Genomic DNA, 27387 nt, shown 5'->3' with positions numbered 1-27387 from the left:
ATAATCAAATTTTTTTTAATTTTTCTACAGCAAAATAAAAACATATTATTTTAAAAAGCAATATTCTACATTAAATACATTAAGATATTGACAATTTTATAAATAAAATCATTTTAAACAGTAAATACATGATAAATTTCTGATATAAGGTTTTACATAGGTTAATTGTGAAAATATAAAAACTTTACATCCTTCTCTTAAAAAGCATTCAACGTAATCAATTTTACAAAATTATCAAAAGTTAAAAAGTGCTAGATATGCTTTTATTTTGTTCCATTACTAAGGCAATGATAGCATATCAGATCTTAAAAAAAGAAAAGGTGAATTAGGATATAAGACTCATCCTATATTGCATAAAAACGAACATTTCAGAGACTTTCTTAGGCGCTGGGAAAGGCTGGGAAGCTGACTGAGCTCAAAACCAGCGAAGGTTGCCATCTGCCTAGCACCATTACCCCTCATGGTTGTCGGAACCAGGAGGACTTCTTCCTGGCTACCCGTAGGGAGAGTCTTCCACACCTATTATTTCCTAGTTTCCAGGAGAAAGGGTTTCAGAAAGAATTTTGACATTTAAATTCTATGCCAGTACTGAAACTCTCCCAAAGATTGAGGCATTCTGCATTTGAATATTATACAAAAAGTCATGAATCTAATTTCAAATGAAAAGAGAGCACTTCATTTGGTCACTTAATTTCATACCACTTGTAGAGGTAGGATAATTTTCTTCTTTGACAACTGTCTTGACTATATAAACGGTGATTATACCGGAAAGGGTTCTAATGCCTTTTCCGCATTCTTCCAGTTGTGAAAATTCTCTCTGTACCATTCAACTCATAGGAAAAAACAAAAGACAAAAAAAGAAAAAACTAAACATCAGTTAACCAACATTTACTGAGTTCCTGCTAGCTAAGTCTTGCCCATCAGCTAAGCAGCAGACAAGGGCTGCCTAATGATGTAAACAATTTGATTTTGAACTTAACAATGAAGTCAATCAGAAGACATTTAAATCACCTAAAAAATTTATAATTAAAAATCAATGATTTTTTTTCTTTTTAACTTCAAAAGTCATGCAATACTGAACTTGTTGGTATAAATATTTAAGACATTCTGATATTAAGGAATTTGGGGTGTGGGAAATAAGTCATCTGCTCTGATTATAAGATTATTTTATATAAAAAAGTATAATACAGTGTTTGGTCATATAAATATGATAACACTGCATCAGAGTCACAATGAGTTGATGTGAACTTTCTTGCATTTTTTTTTTTTTTTAAGAGAATGGGGTCTCGTCACCCAGGCCAGAGTATAGTGGTGTGATCGTAGCTCACTATAGGCCCAAACTCCTGGCCTCAAGAGATCCACCTACCTCACCCTCCTAAATTGCCAGGACTATAGGCATGTGCCACCATGTCCTGCTGATTTTCTTTTACTTTTTGTAGAGACAGGGTCGTGCCATATTTCCCAGGCTGGTCTTGAACTCCTGGCCTCAAGTGATCCTCCCACTTTGGTCTCCAAAGTGCTGGGATTACGGATGTGAGCCACTGTGCCCAGCACCTTTCTTCCAGTAATATGTTAAATTATTTTATATTGCTATACTATCAGTAAAAGCTTTTTTAGTTTAAAGAAACCTGATAGTTTTAAATTGTTTTTTGATTTTTCGTATTTGACTTAAGTATTTTGTATTTCAAGCTATGAATCAAAACTTTTTTTTTACATCTGGGTAGATCTTTTCTCATGAATACATTTCTAAATAGAGCTTTAATATATATACACAGACTTTATAAGCACTTATTTTAATAGATTTTTCTGCACATACTAAATGTATTACCTTTGTTGGTTTCAATATAAAAAGCCTCAAGATACAAAAAAGACTGCAGCTCTATTTCACGAACTCTAAGATGCTACTGACGGATCATTATTTTACATACATGTAAAAAAGAAAAAAGCTACAATAATAAATACAAGACACTAGTGATTACAAAAAGACATACCTTTTAGGAGTGTGAAGAAAGTGAAAAAATATGTACCTCAGAATAAACAATATAGGTGTTTGATTAATGCTAACAAGATATGGCAAGATTGATCAGAAGTTGGTTTATAAAATTCAAGATGCTTAGGAAACACAGGACTATTACCAGAAATATATGAAATGTGGCAATCTGAAAAGTACAAATGATTCAACATAGTATTCCACTGGTTTGTATAATGTTCTGGAAATAAGTTGTTTTTCCTTTACATTTTCCTGACTTGACCCCAAAATGATTAATTGATAACTTACTCGTTTTCTTTATTCCTTCTTTCCAAGGCACTTTAGGTCTCCAGCCCAAGCCATGTATTTTTTCTGACTTCATTGGATATCTCATGTCATTGGTAGGTCTTGGAAAACAAAACAAATTTAAAATGATATTGTAGATATGTATTTACAAATGTAGATACTAGGAGATTGTGTTTATGCACCACAACCCAATTTTTCTCTTGACAAAAAATTCCCAATAGGTTTTCTGCAGAAAGTTTGTAAAATCAAGTATATATTAAAAAAAAAAAAAGTCATCCATAATGCCAGGTCCCTAACTTTCTCTGTGTCTTATCTTCTTCTTTCAGCCACGATCTAAATATAAGTGAAATACCTGACACATAAAAAAAACTCAACAAATGTACAATGAATGAATAAACAAATACACAAAACCTTATTAGGACTCATATGCGAGGCTGTGGGTCAGGTATTTAATATACATTATAAATAAATGTTAAAATACTTTCATAAGAAAGATGTTATTATCAGCTGGGCGTAGTGGCTCACGCCTGTAACCCTAGCACTTTGGGAGGCCGAGGTGGGCGGACCACGAGGTTGAGATCAAGACAATCCTGGCCAACATGGTGCAACCCCGTCTCTACTGAAAATACAAAAATTATCTGGGCATGGTGTCATGAGTCTGTAGTCCCAGCTACTCGGGAGGCTGAGGCAGGAGAACGGTGTGAACCTGGGAAGGTGGAGGTTGCAGTGAGCCAAGATTGCACCACTGCAGTACAGCCTGGCGACAGAGTGAGACTCCGTCTCAAAAAAAAAAAAAGAGAGAGATGTTATTATCCCTATTTCACACTGGAGGTTTGAAACCTCAGACTTGGAAAGGGTCAATAATTTTTTACGTCACATAGCTAGTAAGTAATAATGCTATACTTAATCTGTATGGTACTTATGATTATGAAAAAAATGTTTTACCAGAAAATTCAAAAGAGATAAACTAGTTATTGGTCAAGTCCACATATTTTATAATTTTAAAGGTACCTAAGATTTCACAACCTTTCCCCAATGTTTTAACTTGTTACTCACCTATCATTAACATAATCAACCCAATTTTCCATTTCAGACTCTGAATTGGTTTCTTTGATCTGTCAAAATGGAGAAGGCTTTTGAGTCAAATTATAAAATGAGATCAGAGAATAACAATGGTATTTAATGGCTGATTAAAAAGAAAACAACTGCTTCATAGCGGGGAAGACAGCTAAAATGAACATCATTTTAGTAACACTTTCTATACTTTATACAAATTCCATCTGAAGCTCAGATATACACATTGGATTTTGGTTATTATTCAGTCCCTCTTTCTATTAAACGAATTTATAATTGATGTCCCCTAATATATACGGATATTCATAACTACTGATGTAATTATTTTATATGTCACTGTTATTTATTTTAAGACACAATTTTCTATTTCTAAAAATGCGTTATGTCTTACAATTAGGGACTGTACATTTAATGAATTATTTTTTCCTGAAAAGCTGTTACTAAATAGGTGATAAAACTTAAATTAAGACACATATGGTACACATAATCCATTTCATTTTCGACTTGCTTACTTTTAAATTAAGTAAACTGTATGCTTCTGATTTTGACTAAATTAATGGTTACTGCCACTAACAATTTTGAAAATACCACCCTTTTAAAATAGATACATACCAGTTGTATTAGTTCTTTGGCAAGCTGGACAACTGACATTTCAAAATTGGTTCCGATGTTATAAATTTCACCTGGTTTCCCTTTTTTGAGGACAGTGAGAAATGCTTCTACAACATCAGTAGCATAAAGGAAGTTTCTTGTTTGAAGCCCTGACCCATGAATGCAACTAAAGAGATTAAATGAAGTGAAATCATGAAGTGTAAAAAGGTAAAGTTTCCTAAAGCATTGACTGGGTACTACAACTCCAGAGAAGCCACTTCCCATGGGGATCCCAGCATCTTTTACTGAAAATACACATTCTCATAGCTTTTCTAAATTTTGTTCATATTTCTTAAACAATTTCCAAACCTCCTGAGGGTACTTAGTAGGAAAGTGGCAAACATATTAGTGACCCCTGTGAAATGTGTATTCAATTTTATACCATAAGTTCATTTTAAAGAAATATCTACTAAATAAGTTCTTTGAGAAAGTAAAATTATATAAAAATAGATTTCAAATGTTAATGCTATAATTCAAAGTTCTATAATAGATTATTAAGATTTGAAATTATCTCAAGTAAATTACAAAAATAAGATACAGATTATTTTAAAAACTATTACACTGGAGAAATGATTCTTAAATTTGGTGGGACATTAAATTTTGTGGCCTTTAAGACTTTATGATATTCAAGAAAGTGTCACCAAATACTCTAACACACCAGAAAAGCATATGGGTAAAAAGGTAATAATAACATACCATTTCCTGTTGTGCTGTAGCAAAGATATAAATTTTGGAATAACCTAAAAGAATATTTAAATATCATTTCAGACTGGAAATTTACTCATTAGTAAGAATCTGAACTCATACCAAGATTAAAAGATTATTAAGAAATATACATATGGATTGCTTCTAATTCTTTTTATCAGTTCATTTTAAAACCTACTATAATATTTGATAAGTAAAAGAACTCTTAGTTTGCTATTTCATGAAGACAGGTTACTTGAAGATAAAATGATCTAAATAGTGGAAAAATGCAGAAAAAGTCTTCATCAGACAGTTGGTCTCATCATAAGGCTCACCTTTGTGCTGACTTCATAAAGGCAGACATTTGTATCTTACTTATTGGATTATATATAGCACCTACGCATTAATTGCTTGAGGAATTTATAGAAAGTAAATTCCAGTGCTCTTGGATTCAAAGAAAAATTAAGCAAAGTAAATATTAATACCTGCAGGTCATGACATGGCCCTTTCCTTTGGGCAAACAGATCAATGCAACCAGTTGGGAAGCAAGAAAACCCAGCCAGGCACCGTGGCTCATGCCTGTAATCCCAGCACTTTGGGGGGCCGAGGCATGCGGATCACGAGGTCAGGAGATTGAGACTATCCTGGCTACCACAGTGAAACCCCATCTCTACTAAAAATACAAAAACTTAGCTGGGCATGGTGGCGGGTGCCTGTAGTCCCAGCTACTTGGGAGGCTGAGGTAGGAGAATGGCATGAACCCGGGAGGCGGAGCTTGCAGTGAACCGAGATCACGCCACTGCGCTCCAGTCTGGGTGACAGAGGAAAAACTCAGTCTCCAAATTTAGGCCAAGTGGCCAAAGTTATGTGAAATCAGACTTGATGATACAGAACCAACCGCACAGGCATTTTCAGCCTCTAAACTAAATGTTTTTATTCATTACTTGTAGTACTTTCTGGAAGATATTCATGCCTACACCATAAAGATAAGTTGAGGCACAGTTAGCCAGCTGACACTAAGACAGTTAATGTATACAAGCTTCTTGCATCACTAGCTAGCTAGCTTTTGACTTTCTGTATACCCTGATATACTGGTCTGACTGCAAACAGGGAGTCAACTACAACATGTCACTAGTGGTAGAAGTATACTACAATGCTTTAAAGTCTTTAAAAGTACAAGGTATTTTCACATATATCATTCTCATTGGATCCTTCAAAATCTCTGCCAAGTGGTGAAGCCAGCTGGTGAGTGTCAGCCAGCTTGAGACTTAAAACTCATCTTCAATCTCTAAGTCTGAAGGAATCTGCAAGAGGTGTTATACAGCATATAAAATTACATAAAATTTACAACATATTATTTTGACAAATAACTGAAAAGAGGTTATTTCAAATAATGAGAAGTTACAATCACTGAACAACACCATGAATTAAGAAGTAAAGTTTACCTTTTCTGGATATTGATGTGGTCCATAAACATTACTGCTTCTTGTGATAACAACTGGAAACTTAAAAGAATATTCAACATTAAGGCTTTTGAAAAGGTCTAATAATGATGACTATTTTAAAGACGAGCAGAATTTCAAAATATGGGCACCGTTGCCTAAATAATTCTACACACCTTAAGGTCAAAGGGAAGAGATTTTTTTCTAACGTAAGGTTTCTAGAAAGGAGAGAACAGGATTCAGTTAAAGGCAGAGGTTCCAAAAAAATGAAGAGGAACATTCTTTTATTAGTACAAGAAGATGAGCACAGATGGCACAGGTTTATAAGTCTGATTGATAGCAAAACACTGAAGAACTTTCCAGCTGATTATTTTAAAGACCACCTCAACGACTCTAAATTGGCTTTCTTCATTGTACCAATCCCTACAAATAAAAAGAGCTACTATGAAAGTGAAAAGGACCGATGCCACCAGAACCCAAATGGTGAGAGAATCTTTAGGAATTCCAAGGCTTGCCTCTCTGACCCACACCCTAAAAACTCACCAAGAGCAGTGGGAAGCCAAATGTAGGAGATTCAAGGTGAGAATTCATATGGGGTAAGGCTCCCATACTGACACTGTCAGAGCCACCAGGGGCAAGTCTACTTCCCATTCATGAGGAGCCACGAAAGCCAAATCATGCAGAGAGAAGCACACGGCAGAAAGGGGATCTGTCCTCCCTCTGTCTTCCTCCACTCACAGGACTCCAACCTCATTCTGACTCTAGCTGTAACACTCTACCTATTACCGAAATAGAAAAACAATGTATATTCAAGTTATTCCTTTAATGATGAACTGAATAAGAAGAGGTCGGTCCTATTTTGTCCACACAATAGAGGAAATTAGTTTTTAAAATTCCGTAATATGTAAATTTTCTCAATCTATGCCTCCTACTCTAAGCATGCTGCTAAAAGCTGACTTGGGCTGGGCGTGGCTCACGCCTGTAATCCTAGCACTCTGGGAGGTCGAGGTGGGCGGATCACTTGAGGTCAGGAGTTCGAGACCAGCCTGAGTGCCAGATCGAGACTGTCCCCGAAGAATAAACAGAAAACTTAAAAATCTTTAGGAAAAAAAAAAAAAAAAGCCCACTTGGAGTTTTAACACTTAAGTCCAAAGGAAAATGTTTCAAGAGTTTCTGCAATCAGGTCTTACCTTATATCGTTCCCAGTAAGACTGTACAAAACATTCAGCAGCTGCTTTAGATGATGCGTAAGGATTTGTAGGTTGTTTGGGTGAAGATTCATCGAATTCCTAATTTTAAAAATACATATTTTAAAAAGTATGCATATTTTAAGTATAAAAATCAGAGCATATGTTAAAACTTGAAATGTCAATCACCAAATTTTAAAAGCCACTTCTTAAATCCTATGTGCCTGGTGTTTTCCCAAGGACATGTAGTAACTTCTTTAATGTGCACAACAATCCTATACAGCAGAGAGAGAGAACGGCAAGTTAAGGGCCCTGAGACAGAAGCGTGTCCAAAGGAATTGCAGGAAGGCTGATATGAGGGGAGAGACCATGGGAGAGGAGGTCAGAGAGCTAGAGGAAGGCCAAAACCTTGAAGGCCACTGTAAAACAATGACTGATTTTTGAGCAGAGTAATGCCAGGTCTGACTTACATTTTAAAAATCACTCTGGTTACTGTGTCAGATCTGATGTAGGGTGGCAGGGTGCATGAACAAAGAAGTTTACCTGATAACAACTGCAGAGAATTGAAAAACAGTTACTTCTTGGAAGCAGAATTAAGAACTGAGAAGTGGTCAAGGTCTACTTTTTCTCACTGTCAGTCTTTTCGGACTATTTGATTTTCACTGTGTATGTGTCTTGGTAAAATAAGTAAATTCATAAATAATAAAATGAGGTCACTGCAGACACCAACTATAAAAATTATAGATTGGACAATGGAGTTTCCTTTGCATAAAAAGTACAATATTTATGCATGATTTATTTAAAAAAATAGATTCTAAGGCTGGACACAGTGGCTCACATCTATAATCCCAACACTTTGGGAGGCCGAGGCAGGCGGAGCACCTGAAGTCGGGAGTTCGAGACCAGCCTGACCAACATGGAGAAACCCCATCTCTACTAAAAATACAAAATTAGCCGAGCATGGTGGCGCATGCCTGTAATCCCAGCTACTTGGGAGGCTGAGGCAGGAGAATCACTTGAACCCAGGAGGTGGAGGTTGCGGTGAGCCAAGATTGCACCATTGCACTCCAGCCTGGGCAACAAGAGCACAACTCCCATCTCAAAAAGAAAAAAAAAAAGATTTTGGTTTTTACAAGAATTTTACAGTCTCCTTGACATTCCAATATGACTGAAAGGGAAAGATGAACAGGTAGTATGCTGCAGTGTAACTTATGCTTTGGTCCATGGAATGACATTCATCATATGTGTAAGAGTGGGACAAAAAGGTGAGATCTGCAATTCTCTTGCAAAATTACAAATAAATCTACCTAAAGAGATTTCTGGGGCATGAAAAAATAAATAAATAAGTCTCTACCAAGACTAGGCTGTTGTTCCCCATTTGGGGCGGTATCACTTGATCTGAACAGAGGAGACAATGCAATAACATTCTGTGATGGTTAACACGGTCAACTTGATTGGATTGAAGGATACAAAGTATTGATCCTAGGTGTGTCTGTGAGGGTGTTGTCAAGGGAGATTAACATTTGAGTTAGTGGGCTGGGAAAGGCAGAGCCACCCTCAATCTGAGTGGGCACCATCTAAGCAGCTGCCAGTGTGGCTAGAATATAAAGCAGATAGAAAAACATGAATAGACTACACTGGCCTAGCCTCCCAGCCTACATCTTTCTCCCATGCTGTATGCTTCCTGCCCTTGAACATTTGACTCCAAGTTCTTCAACTGTGGGACTCAGACTAGCTCTCCTTGCTCCTCAGCTTGCAGATGGCCTGTTGTGGGACCTTGTGATCGTGTGAGTTAATACTTAATAAATATCCCTTTATATATCTGTCTATCAGTTCTGTCCCTCTACAGAATCCTAAAACACTTTGAAGAGTGCTACAAGTGTATATAATTTGAGGATGAAAAAAGCCCAGTGTAGGTTTAATAAAACTGTATCATGGTACATGGTTAAGTAGATAAAATATACATTTTCTAAGCTCACCTTATCAAGACTGCCACCATATACTTCATCTGTGCTGACGTAAATAAACTTCTCCACTCTGGCTTCATGAGCAGCACTTACCAAAACGTGAGTGCCATAAACATTAACATAGGTAAACTCAAAGGCACGTACGAATGAAAGATCTAAAAAAAAAAAAGAGTGAAAAGCTAAAACAAGTCTACCCAACGGATAGAACAAATGCCAAATGATGGACTCAGGTTTAAGGAGGGTACTATTCATGGCTCTTCATTTACCACAGCTGCAACAGTTATAGTAATAACATACACAGGCAGTGATATTTATGATTTCTTTAAACCTAAATTACATAGTACATGCAAATTCTTAGAACCCAGAAAACTATCAGTGTTAAATTTGCAGGAAAGGTTTTTATTCTATAATGAAGAAAATTTAAAAATAATACACCGAAATTTAAAGTGTTCTTAAATTTAAAAAATTATGAATTACAGGGCTAGGCTTTTTAAGATCAATCTGTTACTGCTGAAAGCAATAAATGTTGAATGAGTTATTTAAAAATAAATTCACCTTAAAAGAACTGAACCTCTATAACCAGGAAATGGAAGGAACTTCCTTAATGATGAATCACAATCCAGAAGCAATAATGGAAGAGACGGATAAATTTGATCATATAAAAATTTTGCATGGTTAAAAAACTAAAAACAAATTAAAAAGACAAAAATAACAAACTGGGAAAAACCATGTGAAATGACAGAGATAAAGGGTTAAGTATCGTCAACTTATAAAGAACTTTAAATAAATAAGAACAATCCTACAGTAAAACAGGTAGGAGACATAAACAGTTTAGATGAAGAAATACAAATGGGTCCTTAAGATTATGATGATCAACCTCATGTACAATAAAAAAAACACAAATTTAAAACTCAGAGATACCACTTCTTATCAGACTGGCAAAAATTCAAAAATTTGACAAATCACTTAGTTGTTGAGGCTGTTAGGCAAAAGACACTTTGTACACTGACAATGACGATGTAAAATGTTTCCAATCCCTAAGGAAGGAAACTTGGAAATATCCAGTCAAATTACATAGGCATTTCCCTCTAATCCAGAGTTATAGGCTAAACTGTGTTCTCCCCATAATTCATCTTAAGGCCCAACCTCTTCCCCCAGAACCTCAGAATGTGACTATATTTGGAGATAGGGCTCTTAAGGAGGTGATTAAGTGAAAATCAGGTCTTTAGGATGGGTCCTAATCCAATCTACCTGGTGTCCTTAAAAGAAGAAATGTGGACTGTGTGTGTGTTCTGGAATAAAGTAAATGAGTAATTAGGGTGGTGCTGTTGAGAACCAAGGTGTTCAAGGTAAGGAAAAGATGATATAAATGAAAGACTGATGAATTTAAACAAAAACTCTGAATCTAAATTGGACATTTCAGTATAAACCCATGTCACCTTTAATCTTAAGTAAATAGGCGAATAATATTCCCTAGTTTTGTTAACTGAAAAAGCCTTGAAACAATGTCCAATCAGTTAATAAGCACTCCCAGGGCCCAGATTGTGGCCTCTAAACACCATTTCCCACCAAAAGGAACAATGGCTCCTGAGACAAAGAGCTGATTCCAGATCTTGGGGGAAAAAACATTGAAGATAAAACTGAAACATCCTATCAAACCAGAAAGTTAGATGGCTGTCAAAGACCGCTAAGGTCATGTCAAAAAGGACTCAGGCAGCAACTAGAAGAGCCTCTCAATGGCTAATGGTGAGTCATTTTGAACATAAATAAGAAAAATAACTGCAAGTGATTAAAACAAAAAAAAAAATCAAATGTGTTAAAATCTACAAATTCATAACAATACTAAAAAAAAGAAAAAAGAAAAAGGAGGATACTTGGAAACCAACTCATTATAGTAAAATCTACTAAATAAATAAAAATAATCAGGTATTTAACCTGGCTTTTCTATAACAATTAAATATCAAGGTAAGCACATAATTTATAAGGAAAACTTTTTTTTTCTCTCTCTCTCTCTTTGCAGCCAGCAAGAAATCAAACTCTTAAGAATAAAAGATAAGGAAAAAATACATATGAAAATCTGTGGGATTCAGATAAAGCAGTATTTAGAAGTAAATTCATAGTCCAAAATGTATACATTAGAGAAAAGGTGAAAATTAATAAGCTAAATATATCACCAAGATTAGAAAAAAGAATAGAAAGTAAGCCTAAACAAAGCACAGGCTGGAGTGTAGTGGCGCAATCTCAGTTCACTGCAAACTCTGCCTCCCACGTTCAAGTGATTCTTGTGCCTCAGCCTCCCGAGTAGCTGGGGTAACAGGTGCCCGCTACCACGCCCAGCTAATGTTTTTGTATTTTAGAGACGGGGTTTCACCATGTTGGCTAGGCTGGTCTTGAACTCCTGACCTCAGGTAATCCACCCATCTCAGCCTCCCAAAGTGTTGGGATTACAGGCATGAGCCACTGCGCCTGGCTGGAAAACTTGTTTTTATGTAGATATTCCAGGTATAAATGAAGAATGACATAATTAGAGTATTATTTTGTAAACCCCTAATATAATGACTACTGACTATATAAAATAGTAATAATGACATCTAGTGGGAATAAAAAAACAAAATAAAATAAGATCAATTTAAAATTCCAGGCTGGACATGGTGGCTAATGCCTGTAATCCCAGCACTTTGGGAGGCCCAGGTGGACGGATCACCTGAGGTCAGGAGTTTGAGACCAGTCTGGCCAATATGGCAAAACCCCATCTCTACTAAAAATACAAAAAATAATCCGGGCGTGGTGGCACATGCCTGTAATCCCAGCTACCTGGGAGGCTGAGGCAGGAGAACTGCTTGAACCTGGAAGGCAGAGGTTGCAGTGAGCTGAGACCACAACACTGCGCTCCAGCCTGGGTGACAGAACGAGACTCTGCCTAAAAAAACAAAACAAAACAAAACAAAAACAGATAAAAACAGAGTTAAAAATAGCTAAAAATGGAGTTGGAAATTAAATGGGAAGAGGACAAAGGTTTTGATGAACTTTACACTTTGATAAGCTAATTACACATCTGTAATTTGTAGGGTAACCACTCCAAGAGTACCAACAGAACATATAATTTCCAAACTAGTAGAGGGAGAAAAAGAGAATAAGAAAAATTCCTCAGTCAAGTCCTTAAAAAAAGCAAGCAAGAATTTTTTTAAAATAAACAATTTTTTACAAAGGAAGAATTCTTTTTTTTTAAAAAAAAGTAAGCAGCAACCAAGGAAGCAGAACAGGTGAGAAAAGAAAGCATACAGTAAGATGGTAGGAATAAATCCAAATATAGCAACAAACTAAACACTGAGGGTAAATATCAAGGATGGTCAGAATGGGTTTTAAAAAAATCAAAATACAAATACATGTTGTTTACAAGACATGCAGCTAACCCATAAAACTAGAGAAATAAAAAGATGGAAAAAGTATCATGAAAATACTAAACAAAAAGGAAGTAATACAGCTATATTAATGTCAAACAAAATAGATTTTAAAGCAGTACACATCACCAGAGGAAAGAGATCATCTCATAAGGATAAAAGGTTCAATTCACCAGAAATACGCAAGAGATTTAAAGAGTATCATTAACCAACTTAACCTAATGGATGTGTAAAGAACAATGAACCCAATGTTTGCAAATTAACATTCTTTTCAATACATACACAAGTTACAGAAAGTGACCATATACTGAGCCAAAAAGCAAGTTGTAGCATAAAGGACTGCAATCATAGAGTATGTTATCTAATCATATACAATTAAGCTAGAATTCAATAAGAAAAAGAAAACCCATACATGTTTGGAAATTAAGACATACATGTCTAAGTAACCCATGGATTAAAGAAGAAATCAAATTCTTTTTTTCTTTTTTGAGACAAGGTCTCATTCTATTGCCCAGGCTGGAATGCAGGGGTGCAATCTCAGCTCACTGCAACCTCACCTCTTGGGTTCAAGTGATCTCACCTCAGCCTCCCAAGTAGCTGGGACTACAGGCACACACCATCATGCCGGGTTTTATTTTTTATTATTATTTTTTTATAGAGACAGGGTCTCACCATGTTGCCCAGGCTGGTCTGGAACTCCTGGGCTCAAGTGATTCGCCTGCCTTGGGCTCTCAAAGTGCTAGGATTACAGGTGTTAGCCACCGCAGCCAGCAAGAAATCAAACTCTTAAGAATAAAAGATAAGGAAAAAATACATATGAAAATCTGTGGGATTCAGATAAAGCAGTATTTAGAAGTAAATTCATAGTCTAAAATGTATACATTAGAGAAAAGGTGAAAATTAATAAGCTAAATATATCACCAAGATTAGAAAAAAGAATAGAAAGTAAGCCTAAACAAAGCATAAATAATGAAATAATAAAGGTGAGACCAGAAATTCATTATATAGAAAACAAACCATGCATAAGAAAAGATCAACAATGTCAAAGATTGTTTTTTTGGAACAGCAATGTCAAATGTCAAATGTTTTTTGGAACAACAGGGTGGGAGGTTTGCTTTGCTGTTATAAAGAATTATTATAAAGCTACAGTAATTAAGATGGTGTGATAATAGTATAAGCATAGACAAAGACCAACAGAATTGAACAGAGCTGAGAAATAGAAGCATACATATAAAAACATTTGACCCATGACAAAAGAGACAATGAGGAAGAGTCAAGTCTTTTCAATAAATGATTTTGAGTCAAATTGATATGGATATGGGGAAGAAATCTAAATGTAAAAGGAAAAACAGTAACTTTTAAGAAAAGAATTATAAGACAACATGTCCATGACCTTGGAAGTGGGAAACAAGTTCTTAATCAAGACAGAAAGAGCACTAACCCTAAAGAAAAAGGTACAGATAATTTAACCCACATTTAAAATTAAGAACTTTCCCTAATAATAAGACACCATTAAAAATGGGAAAAGGCTGGGCGTGGTGGCTCACGCCTGTAAATCCCAGCACTTTGGGAGGCTGAGGTGGGTGGATCACCTGAGTAGGGTGGATCATCTGAGGTTGGGAGTTCGAGACCAGCCTGGCCAATGTGGAGAAACCCCATTTCTACCAAAAATACAAAATTAGCCAGGTGTGGTGGTGCATGCCTGTAATCCCAGCTACTCGGGTGGCTGAGGCAAGAGAATCACTTGAATCCGGGAGGCAGAGGTTGCAGTAAGCCGAGATCGTGCCATTGCACTCCAGCCTGGGCAATGAGTGAGACTCGGTCTCAAAAAAAAAAAACACACACACAGAATGTAGCTGCAAAAGGCTTGAATCCAAAATATATAAAATCTGTAAGGAAAAAACTGACAACTTAATACGAAATGGTCACGAAACTTAAATAGAAATTTTCCAAAGAGGATATCCTAATAAGAAAGAGAGGGAGAATAGTCCAATAAACAAATGAAAAGGTTTTTAACTTCATCAGGGAAACTAAAACCACAAAACTGACACAGCAAGTGTTGGCAAATATCTCATAAATTGCTGGTAGAAGTGCACAACTGCTTTTATCATTAACCAAGTAGAAGGATTTGCTTTAACAGACATGAAATCATTGTATTCGTCAATATAGTGCGTATCAGACAGGCAGAGACAAACAAATGAAGAGAGACAGAGATACAAAAATAAACTTGATATGACAGAGGGTAGAAACTGGTAAACTTTTCAATAAATGGTACAGGAATAATTGGTATTCACATGGAAAAACATGAAATTGGTGTTATAGAAGAATTAATTTCAGATGGATTACAAATCTAATTGTAAAAGACAAAACTATAAAGCTTTGAAAAGATAATATAGAAAAATATATCTTCATGACCTCAGGGTAGGAGAGAATTTAAGAACTGAAAAAGCAGTAAGCATAAAGGAAAAAACACACATTCACTACACTGACATTGAAAACATCTGTTCATCAAAACACACTATCAAAAAAGTGAGAAGATAGGCCATACAGAGCAGAAGGCATCTGTAACATACAGAATGACAAAGAACTAGTGTCCTGAATATATAAAAACTCTACTTGCCATTCTTTCTCATTGAAACTTCTCTTTCAATAAGAAAAAGGTAAACAATCCCATTTTAAAATGGACAAAAGATTGCAACAGCATTTCACAAAGGAGAAATCCAAATTATAAAAAACCATATGAAAAGTACTTAATCTTATTAGTAATCAGGGAAAATACAAATTAGAAACATGAGACACCACTACACAGCACTGAAATTGGCAAAAATGGAAAGACTGACAAAACTAAGCTTTGATGAGATCTGGAGCAACAGTAAGTCACACACTTCTGGAGGAGTGGAAGTTGGTATAATTACTTTGGAACATGGTTTGACATTATCTCAACATGAAGTATGCAGATCTTACGATCTCAGTTATATAGCCAAATGTAATGTATATTTATGTATCATGATACATGTTCAAGGTAGTAGTGTTCAAAGTTGCTCCAAAGTGTAAAGAACCCAAATGGCCATTAAGAATAAAGTATATTAAGTAAACTACGATGTATACATATATATTTTTTAGACTGGAATGACACTGAAAACAAACTATATCTATATCCGACTCCATGGATGAATCTACACGGATTCTGAAAAAACAAAAAAAACTCTACGTCATTATATATATATTTATATATAAATATATATATGTATATATATACACAACAGCAAAAGTGTAGAGAAAAGCAAAGGAAATTGTAACTTTAAATCTGGTAATAGGTAGCAGTAGTACTTACTACTGAAGAGGATTCAGCAACATTCTGCCTTTTGTTCAGGTGATAGGTACATGGGTGCTCACATTATCATTATTTGACTGTATTTCTAAACGCTTTCAAATATATTTCATAATAAAACTATCAAATTATTAGAAAATATCTAAAATTCACAAAATGATATAAATAATGTTCATCTGCATACCCACAACAAAATTTAAGAAAAACAACGTAAAAAATACAGTTGACGGCCCATCTCCCCATTGCTCCCCTTTACTATCTTGAATTGGTTCAACTCCAGTTTTCAGACAGCATTCAAGGTTATATTTCACTAACACAGCCTTGCAATGCTAATAAAAGTATCTAAAAAGTGCTGAGTTTATTGATGACACAGTGGCTGTTTTTCTAGTACAGTATGGTATATCCTCTTTCAAATATAAGTATTATTAAGTACGTGGGTGGGGGCAGGGGGGCGCAGGCTGGGAGAGAACTGCCAATCATAACTGTAACATAAAACAATGCTTACCTACATGTGTTTGCGCAGCAAAATGTAGTACTATATCTATTTTCTCTGTTTCAAAAAGCAGTTTCACAAAGTGAGAATCACATATGTCACCCTATATGAAAAAGCAAACATGAAAGGGTTAGGTTTCATTGAGCACTCTCATTCATAACCATTTTTACTATAACATCCCCCTACCTCCCACCTCCCTGTTTAATAGAGAATGTTTTGAAAATTCAACTAAGTGCTCAAACAAGTATACCAATGATGTATTTCTCCAGCATCTTAGGATATTAGATATTCAATTCAAATTATTTTTCCAAATAATATTTTAATGAGCACCAACAACTACTAAGTACCATGCTAGTGTTGTCCACAACATTTTTGCCAACCCAAGGCCACTATATTAAGAGAAAACCTTTTTTAGCATTTTTTTAAACACCCTTTGAGATAACCATTATTAAAATATATCTTAGGCAGGGTGCGGTGGCTCACGCCTCTAATCCCAGCACTTTGGGAAGTTGAGACGGGCGGATCACTTGAGGTCCAGAGTTTGAGACCAGTCTGGCCAACACGGTGAAACTCCGTCTCTACTAAAAATATGAAAATTAGCTAGGCATGGTAGCGGGTGCCTGTAATCCCAGCTAGTAGGGAGGCTGAAGCAGGAGAATTGCTTGAACCGAGGAGGCAGGGGTCACAGTGAGCCGAGATCATGCCACTGCACTCCAGCCTGGGCGAGAGAGCAAGACTCTGTCTCAAAAAAATACAGTGTAACAACTGGAATGACATTTTGAAACACATTTTATCACAATTAAGTAAAATTATGGTACTTCTAACGTTTATATGTACATTTAATTCTTCTAAAAATATGTATTCTGGACAATTCGTCAATAGCTGAAGAAAATGCTTTCATACAGAATTATGAAATGGTTGTTAGTATATTCTTTAAGTTTTGTAGTTAAAAAGAGAGTTTATAGCATAACTTTAAAAAAACATATATCATAAGTTAAATAGTTTCATTTGACAATAACATTTCCCTTTGCAAATTAATGAACTGGTCCTATGGTTTATACTTTGGATTTGTCTAAAAATGAGACTTCCAGAGTTAATCAACCTTCATAGGGAAAGACTAGGGAGGAACTAAAATACGAACCATGTAAATTCAGTCAGCTACTGGTAGATCTGCTAAGGTACCAAAAATCACATGTAGCTTTGTATGTGTTGTCAATCAAAAGTAGTATCCTCTAGAGCACATGGTACTTTTGGAAATTAACTATCTGACCTTTTAAAAGGCCTTTAATTAGTGTTCCTTTCAAGCTCATATTACACAGGTTTGTAAAGTACAAAGATACTATAATCCCTGCATGACTAAAGAGTCACAGTACAATTACATGAAAATGTTCATACCTGTATAAATTTGTAGTTCTGTTTGTTAGAAATGGTTTCAAGATTCTTCAAGCTTGCACAGTAATCCAACTTGTAAGAAGAGAGCACAGAAGGGGCAATACAAAAAGTGACATTAGCTTTTCCAATCAAATACCAATTTATTTTAGACTATAGATGTTAATGGTTATAATACAAGAACATGTCCTCTTAAAGTGTGTTTGCTCCCTGGTTTTATACTCTTTTTTTTTTTTTTTTTTTTTTTTGACACTGAGTCTCGCTCTGTCGCCCAGGCTGGAGTGCAGTGGCGTGATCTCTGCTCACCGCAAACTCCGCCTCCCAGGTTCATGCCATTCTTCTGCCTCAGCCTCCGGAGTAGCTGGGACTACCGGCACCAGCCACCATGGCCCAGCTAATTTTTTGTATTTTGTAGTAAAAGCAGGGTTTCACCGTGTTAGCCAGGATGGTCTCGATCTCCTGACCTCGTAATCCGTCTGCCCCAGCCTCCCAAAGTGCTGGGATTACAGGCGTGAGCCACCATGCTGGGCTGTTTTTACACATTTTAAGTTTCTGATATCTTAAAAGTAAAAAACAAGTAATTTTGTTACCTTTTCAAAGTACCAAAAAACAAAACAAAAACCTTTTCATAAATCTCTACTTTAAAAAATGTTCCTGGCTGGGGGTGGTGGCTCATGCCTGCAATCCCAGCACTTTGGGGGACTGAGGCAGGCGGATCACAAGGTCAAGAGATCAAGACCATCCTGGCCAACATGGTGAAACCCCATCTCTACCAAAAGTACAAAATTTAGCTGGGCTTGGTGACGCGCCTGTAATCCCAGCTACTCAGGAGGCTGAGGCAGGAGAGTCGCTTGAACCCGGGAGGTGGAGGTTGCAGTGAGCTGAGATGGCGTCACTGCAACCCAGCCTGGCGACAGAACAAGACTCCATCTCAAACAAACACACAAAAAAATGTTCCTGCCAAAATTTGCCTGTAGCCACTGGTGGCTAGAAAAGTTTACCACTTCTTACAGAAAAGGAATTAGTGATTGAAAATAATTACACCTGTGTTACACATATTAGAATTCGTTATACCTATTCCTCAAACTGTTGGTATATTGGTGATATAGAAAAAAATTCCTGTCCATAATAGCAAGTCAGGCAAAGCTTCATAAGAGTTAAGAGTTATTCTTATGATGGATGTCCCAATTACCCTGATTTGATCATTACACATTGTATACATGTATCAAAACATCACCATATGCCCCCTAGCAAGTACAGCTAAGATATGTCAATTAAAAAATAGACAAAAAATCCGATTAAGGCTTATAATCACCAACCTGCCTTATAAATTTTTCTTATAGTTTTTTTGAATGAAAATCCAAAAAGTCCATTTGCAAAGTCGCAACTGAAAAAACAAACCAAAACTTTACTTTGTGGACCACCATAAGAAATGCAAGTTTCAAAAACTGACAAATAAGATTAAATACAGCATAAGCACATTACAATATAGAGCCTCTAAATTGCTAAAATGACTAAATAAAAAATTAAAATATCAGCATGACAGGATTCTAGTACTTTTAAAAAACATAAATTGAAATGTAATTTCAGTGCATGAAGCTCATTTTTATAAAACTCACCTTGTCTAGATTTATGATCATATAGTTTGGATAATCTTCCACTAAAGAGACAATCATATGTGATGCACTATTTAAAAAAAAGTATATCTTGTTAGTGAAAAATCTTAACTTCCCTAAATTCTTGAATATTTTCCTAAGATGTTGAGTATTAGGAAAATACTCAAAGATAACTTTAATTTTTTCTAAAATAACAGAAAACAATATAACTACACTAAATATACACACACGCAAACTTTTTACCAAACTTCTCAACAGTATCTATAAACAAAAGTTTTATATTCCATTTAGACTATGTAGAAGAGAGAATGCACTGGTTCTGGGTATAGGGAAAAAAAGTCAGTTTAACCAAATGATGCCATCCATGTATGCACAAGTGTGGAGTAAAGTGGAACGATAAACAGGAGCCAGTAAGCACAACTGTACATGCCTTTTCAGGAACTGCAGATATAAGTATGTAAAAATTAAATTACTATGAGCATAGTCAGTTGTCTATATTTAATAGTAACTTCTGCAATTGCTATTTCTTGGTATAAGATTTTGGTAATGTTAAACTAGAATCCTCAGGAGGGTTCTAGACTGAACCCAGGATTCCTAGGCTAGTAACAGCTGAAACCATCCTGAGTTGGATATCCACTGTGGGTCCTGAGCTTCAGAGGACCCTAAAGGGGAATCAGAGGCATATCTCAGTGAAATGATCTACCAGATTTACCATATATACTTAAAATGTTGGGCTTCCAGGAAAGGGCAGCCCTTGACCAAATTATGAACTTGGAGTTTGTAGTCGGCATTCCTTTCACAGCACTATGTCGCCCCCTTCCTGGACCTGCACTCTCACACAAGTATTACCCTTTCATGCCCATAGTCCTCTTTCTCATTAAGTGAAACCTGCCAGCCTGATGCTGTCCCCCAAGTGACTTGTCAGATTAGAAGGGGTGATTTAATGTGCAAATGGCCATAAACAGGAATCCTTACATTCCCTTTTCTTCCACTAGACACAGAGTTCCTTGAGGGGAGGATGGGAGAGTTCTTGTTTATTACTCTTGCATTCATCCATTCCACAATTACTAAAGACTTATATAGAATGGGCCAGGCATTCTTCCAGGTGCTGAGTGAACAGTAGTCTCTGTCCTTATCATGTTTGCATTTTAGAGTAGGGATACAAACAATAAACAAGCAGACACAAATCCGCAATATAATTGCAGGTAGAGGTAAGTGTGCTGGTTGGGAAAGAGGCTATTTTAGATATGGTGGTCAGGTAAGAACTCTCTGAGGAGGTGGTATCTGGATAAAAACCGGAATTGAGTGATGCAAACAGCCTAACGAAAGGGGAAGCAAGTGCAAAGGCCTCAAGATAGAAGCGTGTGTCTTGGTGTGTTCCAAGAACTGTAACAGTTCGCACAGCAGGTACAGAAAAGCAGATTACGTTGCAAAAGTAGGGCGTGGGCTCTTGAGTTTTCTAGATATGGTAGAGTTTGGGCTTTATTCTAAGTGTGGCAGGAACCACTGAAGTAATCCTGCTCCTAACATGACCTGATTAAGAAACACTGACTTGTATGTGAGCAACAGGCTTTAAAGGAACATGCGTGGACACAGTTATGGCCAACCAAGAGGCTACAGCAGCAGTCTAGGCAAAAGATGACGGTAAACATGGGCTAGGGTGGAAAGGGGAAAGAGTGGTGGGAAGTGGTAGCCGTAAGGATATACTTTGGAAGTAGAGGGCTTGCTGATCGAATGTGGGTCTGAGGAAGAAAAGGGTGTCAACAGTGGATTTGTAAATGTTTGGATGTCCTATTATAAACCTCAGATCGTTTTTGGGGTGCCTATGTGTACAGGGCCCATCGTGGGGTAGGGGTGCTCTAGGCTGGGGATGGGAAGCAGTCGGTGAGCAACTTAGGGTAACTTGTACGCACTCAAGGAGTGACGTGGTGAGCACCTAGGGCCACAGAAGGGCGAGAGTAACACAGGTTTGGAAGAGGCGTTTTAAAGAAGTCACAGTTTCAAAGGAACCACTTCTTTGCAGGCCAGGGAGAGAAAAGCTGGTCTAGGTCGTGCATTAGGACCCTCCCATCAGAATAAGGACCCCTCAAAGCTGGACCTAAATTGCCTAGGGCAAGCAGAGCTGCGGGAAAAGGTAGGGGTTTCTGGGGAGCCACTGCTTGGCCATTACCTACATGAAACCAGCACCGCCGGTCACCAGGACCCGCTTCGCAAAGCCGCCGGGAGGACCCCACGGTTCCTCCCAACCCGCTGCCGACATCTCCCAGCTCAGCAATGCCTAGTACCGTAAAGCGTATGGTCTGAAAAGCGCAGAGAAGTTCTGCCGCGACCTTTTGCGACGCGCCTCACTCGCGGGACACGTTAACAGGGTGGCCAGCGGCAGCTTCCGGAGATTGCTCTGTGGCCAATTTCTCCCCGCCCACTAGCGGGCTGGGCGGGGCCGCGCTCACCACCGCGCAGGCGGGGCTCCTTTCCCCCATTGCCTGGTCAGCCAGGTGTAAGTAGGGTCGCCGGTATGGTGGGGGTATGGAACATTTTTCCCGGAAATGCCGCCACTATGGATCAGATTTATGAATGAGTACCTCCTTTCATTCTTGTACTACAGCCATATCTAGAGGTTACCTATCAGTTGAGCTGAGAAAAGGGAGTTGTTGCAGATGGAGATGGGAGGTTGCAATTTCAAAATGATTTTTTTTTAGCCGGTCGGGGACAGGGTCTCCCTATGTTACCCAGGCTGGAGTGCAGTGGCGCGATCACGGCTCACTGCAGCGTCGACCAATGGGGCTCAAGCAATCCTCCCACCTCAGCCTCCTGAGTAGCTAGGAATACAGTCGTGCGCCACCACGCCCGCCTAATTTTTGGTAGAGATGGGTTTTGCCCAGTTGCCCAGGCTGGTCTCGAGCTTCTGGGATCCAGACAATCTCCCTCAGCCTCCCAAGGTCCTGGGATTACAGGCGTGAGCCACCGTGCCTGGCCTGCAAAATGATCTTTTGCTGTTGTTAATATTATTACAGGCCGGGCGCGGTGGCTTACACCTGTAATCCCAGCACTTTGGGAGGCCGAGGTGGGCGGATCACCTGAGGTCAGGAGTTCGAGACCAGCTTGGCCAACATGGTGAAACCCTGTCTCTACTAAAAATACAAAAATTAGCCGGGCGTGATGGCAGGTCGGGAGGCTGAGGCAGGAGAATCGCTTGAACCTGGAAGGCAGGGGTTGCAGTGAGCCAAGACTTCACCATTACGCTCCAGCCTAGGCAACAAGAGCAAAACTCCGTCTCAAAAAATAATATTATTGTTACAGACAGTGCAGAAGGCTTGCAATCATGATAATGATATTCCCTAGGTCCTACCCTGATATATTATCCTATTCTCCCCTTTCCTCACTCTGCCCCAGCCTCCCCACCCTCCTTGCTCTTCATTGAATGTGCCAGGCATGCTACTTCCCCGGGACCTGGATGGCCTTTCCCCAGATGTCTGCCTAGTTTTTACCCTTACTTCCGTTTTCAGCTTGAATGACCACCACAATTAAAATAGAGAGCTCTGCCCAAACCTGCCGAATCATCTTACCCTTCTTTATTTTTCTTCCTAGCACTCAACATTTACATTGATGTAACTGCCCTCTGTTTAGTGTTCCATGGGGTCAGGGGGTTTGTTTTGTTTTCTGCTGTTATCGCATGTCCTTAGAGACTTGGTACAGAATAAATGACCATTAAATATTGTTGAATAGATAAATAAATATCTTTTTTTCCCCAACATAATGTTTGGCAAAGCTGAAAACGAATGGAAACGTCCAGTACAGGCATATATGTGGAAGTATCACGTCACAACCTTTTTGTGGGGCAAAGTGGTAATATATACGAAAATTTCAAATGTTCATATTCTATGACCCCCCCCCCGAATTCCATGATGTATAATGTAGATAATTGTTCATTGTTGTATTGCTTGCAATAATGAAACACTGGAAATAATCTAAATGTGTATAATGTCTTCTAACTTTTAAAACGCAGTAGACTGTTTTATAGTCTTTAAAAAGAAGGCACCAACATGGAATGAAGACCAAAATATACTGCAGTCGATACGTACAGTTTTTTTCTGACCAGACTCCTCCCCCCACCATCCTTTATGATCTCCCCAAGTTGACCCAGGCAGGCCACAGAATGGAATCTGGCTGACTCTAGGCCAACTGAAGCCTCTTCTTGGGATTTAGAATTCGACTAAGGTGCTAGTATAGTCTGGTTACTCTACTTGAACTCTGAGGTTCTACAAAGCTGGAACTTTTTGGTGGCCATGTTCTTTCAAAGTAACGAGGAGCCCAAAAGCCTGTCTTCACAGTGAGAAAAACCAAGTTGATTGAGAAGAAAGAAAAGATAGGAGAGGCCTAACAGCATTCAAGGCCTATGTTATGATTTTTCTTCAGGACCAATTTTATTCCTTTCCTTGGTTTGAGGCCTAACAGCATTCAAGGCCTATGTTATGATTTTTCTTCAGGACCAATTTTATTCCTTTCCTTGGTTTACAAATACCACATATTTTTGTGGTATTTGTGACTTACTTGAAAAGATTCACCCTAAACTCTTAAAATAAGTTAACTTTGGGGATGAGATATGGGCAGGGAAAGGAGGAAATGGGGAGTTTAATTTTTACTTTATATACTTTTGTTTTCTTGAGACAGACTCTCGCTCTGTTGCCCAGCCTGGAGTGCAGTGCCATGATCTTGGCTCACTGCACCCTCTGCCTCCCAGGTTCAAGCGATTCTCCCATCTCAGCCTCCAAGTAGGTGGGATTACAGGTGCATGCTACCACACCTAGCTAGTTTTTGTATTTTTAGTAGAGATGAGTTTTCACCACGTTGGCCAGGCTGGTCTTGAACTCCTGACCTCAGGTGATCCACCCACCTCACTTCCCGAAGTGTTGGGATTACAGGCGTGAGCCACCGCACCCAGCCCACTTTATATATTTTTGACTGTGAATTTTTTTCTGAGACACATGGATTACTTTTATAATAAAGAACCCTTGCAGTTTTTTTTTAATCCCAAAATATTAATACTTCCAGCATATTCAGCCAGAAATACTGAAAATGCTGGGTATATGGTAGGAGGTGGTCCCTCAATATTTTTTTTTTTCTAAATGGTGAAGTCTGTTATGAGAGCTTGCTTATATGTTATAGAAGCTTGTTGTTAAATGAAAATCATTTATATACATTTATTCATGAAATAATTTTGAGTTCCTGCTTTTGTTACCTGTGGAGGGTCTTGACTGTAAGTTGTCCAGGTTCTTGGCATTTTGAACAAAGAATTGGACAAAAGGCAAAGCAAAGCAAGGAAAGAATGACGCAAAAAAGAACGAAAGCAGAAATTTATTGAAAATGAAAGTACATGGCCAGGCGCCGTGGCTCACACCTGTAATCCCAGCACTTTGGGAGGCCGAGACGGGAGGATCTCTTGAGGTCAGGAGTTGGAGATCAGCCTGGTCGACATAGTGAAACCCGGTCTCTACTAAAAATCCAAAATTAGCCGGGTGTGGTGGCGAGCACCTGTAATCCCAGCTGGAGGCTGAGGCAGGAGAATCACTTGAACCTGGGAGGCGGAGGTTGCAGTGAGCCGAGGTTGTGCCACTGCACTCCAGCCTGGGCGACAGAACGAGACTCTGTCTCAAAAAAAGAAAATGAAAGTACACTCCACAGTATGGGAGCCTCCTGAGCAGCGCAGCAGGACCTGAATACATAATCATCTTGGATCCAAATACCCTCTAGAGGTTTCCCACTGGCCACTTGGAGCTCACCTCATGTAAATGAAGTGGTGGCCCCCAATAGGTCTGATTCCTTGCGGTGGGGGGGATGGGGGGGAATAATGAAAGTCAAGAAGCCAGAGAACCTAGGAGGGAAAAATCGACTGGAGATGCCAAGAGAAGTCATGCGTTAAACTGTGGTCTTGCGGACCTAAGTGTCTTTGAGGCATTAAATCGGACACGTCCTGTTGGTTATACAGGCGCCGAGGAAGAAAAGCTGCGTAAGAACACGATTTTTTCTTTGCGGGAGAGTTTTCCTCTCTCGACCAGAGACAGTCCTGTCCTGTGTTATCTTAAGTTTTTTCCGAATCTCACATGCTCCTCGAAAGCCACGCGGACTCGTGCCAGCGCGCCCGCGCATGCTCAGTAGCAAGACGTGCTAGGCGATGAGGGAGATGAGTTTTCCATAACCTGAAGCAACATCCTCCTGATTCCTCATTAAAGAAAAAGGCGGGAACTAGTCAAAAGCCGGGGAGTGATGGGACGCTCGGATCTGCGCGTCCCGCCCATTTCGGCCTCTGATTGGTGAATGTCTTTGGCTCGTGGCAGAGGAGCCCGCCTCATTGGTTCTCAGGCTCCAGAGCCGCAGGTCTCCAGCGCCGACCCCGCCTCCCCCAGCTGCCTACGTGGGGCGGGCAGCCGCGGGTAGTTGGGTGCCGAGGCGTCGGTGCGGAGCGGGAGACGGGCATGGGGGGGCTGCGGCTGCTGGCGGTGGCCCTCACGTGCTGCTGGTGGCCGCAGGGTAGCCAGGGTAAGACCCTGCGGGGCAGCTTCAGCAGCACCGCGGCCCAGGACGCCCAGGGCCAGCGCATCGGCCACTTCGAGTTCCATGGTAGGTCTGGGGGCGGGGAGAGGGATGAAGGCGCCCTGGCCCATCCCGCCGGCGGGGTCCGCGGGCCGCTCCTCCCCGGCCCCTCCCCGCCACGTTGGGCGAGGCTGGCGACTTCACCAGCCTCACCTGGACCTCCTGCGTCGCCGCAGCTGCCGGTAATAGTGGGATGCATTCCTTGCCAACCCCGCTGGTGCGGCTTCCCAGCCCAAGGCAGCGGCCTCTCGCCACCAGTGATCGTGTTCCGCACCTGAAAGCCGGTTTCCATTTCCCCCACCCTCCCCTTGCAAGCGAATGTGCAAATGACTGGTCGGCCGCATCTTTCCAGATCCTTCCCCCAAAGAAGCACGTTTGCTCCTTCCTGTCTCGACCGCACTCTATACACTGACGTATGGGAGAATTTAAGGCTAGGAACTTAAATTTCCTTTTTTTTTTTTTTTTTAAGACCAATTTGCTGAGACCTGCTTGCAGCAGAGTGGTTTTGGAAACCAAGTAAAACACTTGATAATGTAGTTGTCATATTGAACAGTTTGGTTAATTGGCTACTAGTGCAATAGATTTACTGTGGGCAGTAAGGCCTAGAACTAAGCTGATGAAAATGCATGTAAGTAGCGCCCTGGAAGCTCCCTACTTTGTGTTCTGTGTGGCTCTTCTGAAATCAGAGCTGCATTTGATTATTACCTTTTGATCTTCCTCAGATGTCAGTAATTATTCCTTCAATAAATGAATTTGCAATTCTAATTTTGGTCTCATTTGCACCCTCACAATTTAAGTGTTTTTCTTGGTACTGTTAATTTGACTAGTGCTGTATTTCAAATAATTATTTGCCTGGACGACATTAGGAACTTTGATTTGTACAGTCTTAAGCATTAGAAGATGCAACGTTGAACATCAGAATATTGACCTAGAAAATGTTCTTAAGAGAAGATAATAGAAACTAGGAACTACTTTGGTGAGAAAAGGAATTTAAAGTATTGGGAAATTACAGAATTGACGGAATAAAGGGAAGGGATCCTGATTTTTTTTTTTTTTTTTTTTTGAAGTTTTTAAGATACCTAAGAAAAGGAGTTTCAGCAACCCGGTTTTACATAATCCAATGTAGAATATATTTTGGGTGAATGAAGAAGAAACACTAGAAACAATTTTATTATTTTTTGGTCACATTTTGAGTTTCTCAATCAATGGACTGTAACCATACTTTTGAGTATTGACAGCCACTGTCTTAAATGGCACAATGTGGACAGTGTTGGAAAATCTGGGAT

General features: G+C 38.9%; 2 protein-coding genes across 11 annotated transcripts in view; one reads left to right on the top strand and one right to left on the bottom strand.

The window, feature by feature from the left end:
- Positions 1 to 21895, bottom strand: TGDS (TDP-glucose 4,6-dehydratase). Of its 7 annotated transcripts, none has more exons than XM_030922159.1 (13): positions 21685 to 21872; positions 19514 to 19580; positions 17901 to 17969; positions 16518 to 16608; positions 9293 to 9435; positions 7317 to 7415; positions 6303 to 6344; positions 6130 to 6189; positions 4697 to 4740; positions 3962 to 4127; positions 3332 to 3390; positions 2279 to 2376; positions 1 to 844 (listed from the first exon to the last, which is right to left on the bottom strand). In XM_030922159.1, the coding sequence occupies exons 1-13, from the start codon at positions 21768 to 21770 to the stop codon at positions 777 to 779; spliced, it is 1092 nt and encodes a 363-aa protein (XP_030778019.1). In that variant the 5' UTR covers positions 21771 to 21872; the 3' UTR covers positions 1 to 776. The 7 variants fall into 7 exon arrangements, with proteins under 7 accessions (XP_030778019.1, XP_030778018.1, XP_010357204.1 ...); XM_030922158.1 differs by having other exon boundaries at positions 1 to 830; XM_030922160.1 differs by having other exon boundaries at positions 697 to 866.
- A 3766-nt stretch (positions 21896 to 25661) lies between these two features.
- The window catches only part of GPR180 (G protein-coupled receptor 180), a 54205-nt gene continuing 52479 nt past the window's right edge, over positions 25662 to 27387 (top strand). For 3 of the 4 annotated variants that reach the window (XR_004054679.1, XM_030922154.1, XM_030922155.1), the window contains exon 1: positions 25927 to 26128. Coding sequence is in view for 3 of the 4 variants with exons in the window: in XM_030922154.1 (XP_030778014.1) it covers positions 25984 to 26128 (145 nt within the window). In the remaining variant the exon portion in view is untranslated. Of the gene's footprint in view, positions 26129 to 27387 lie in introns of all 4 variants that reach the window. The other variant, XM_010358904.2, reaches the window with a different exon arrangement.

This window comes from Rhinopithecus roxellana, chromosome 18 (assembly GCF_007565055.1).
Source record: "Rhinopithecus roxellana isolate Shanxi Qingling chromosome 18, ASM756505v1, whole genome shotgun sequence".
Taxonomy (NCBI): domain Eukaryota; kingdom Metazoa; phylum Chordata; class Mammalia; order Primates; family Cercopithecidae; genus Rhinopithecus; species Rhinopithecus roxellana.
This window is presented reverse-complemented; position numbering and strand designations above follow the sequence as displayed.

Excerpts from the sequence above, each read along its gene's own strand:
- TGDS (XM_030922157.1), bottom strand. The coding sequence starts at position 21,770 with ATGTCGGCAGCGGGTTGGGAGGAACCGTGGGGTCCTCCCGGCGGCTTT. Across the intron at positions 16,609-17,900 it reads AGAACTACAAATTTATACAG|GGTGACATATGTGATTCTCA; the intron begins GTATGAACATTT and ends TTTTTCATATAG. Across the intron at positions 2,377-3,331 it reads GTTGATTATGTTAATGATAG|ACCTACCAATGACATGAGAT; the intron begins GTGAGTAACAAG and ends TTGTTTTCCAAG.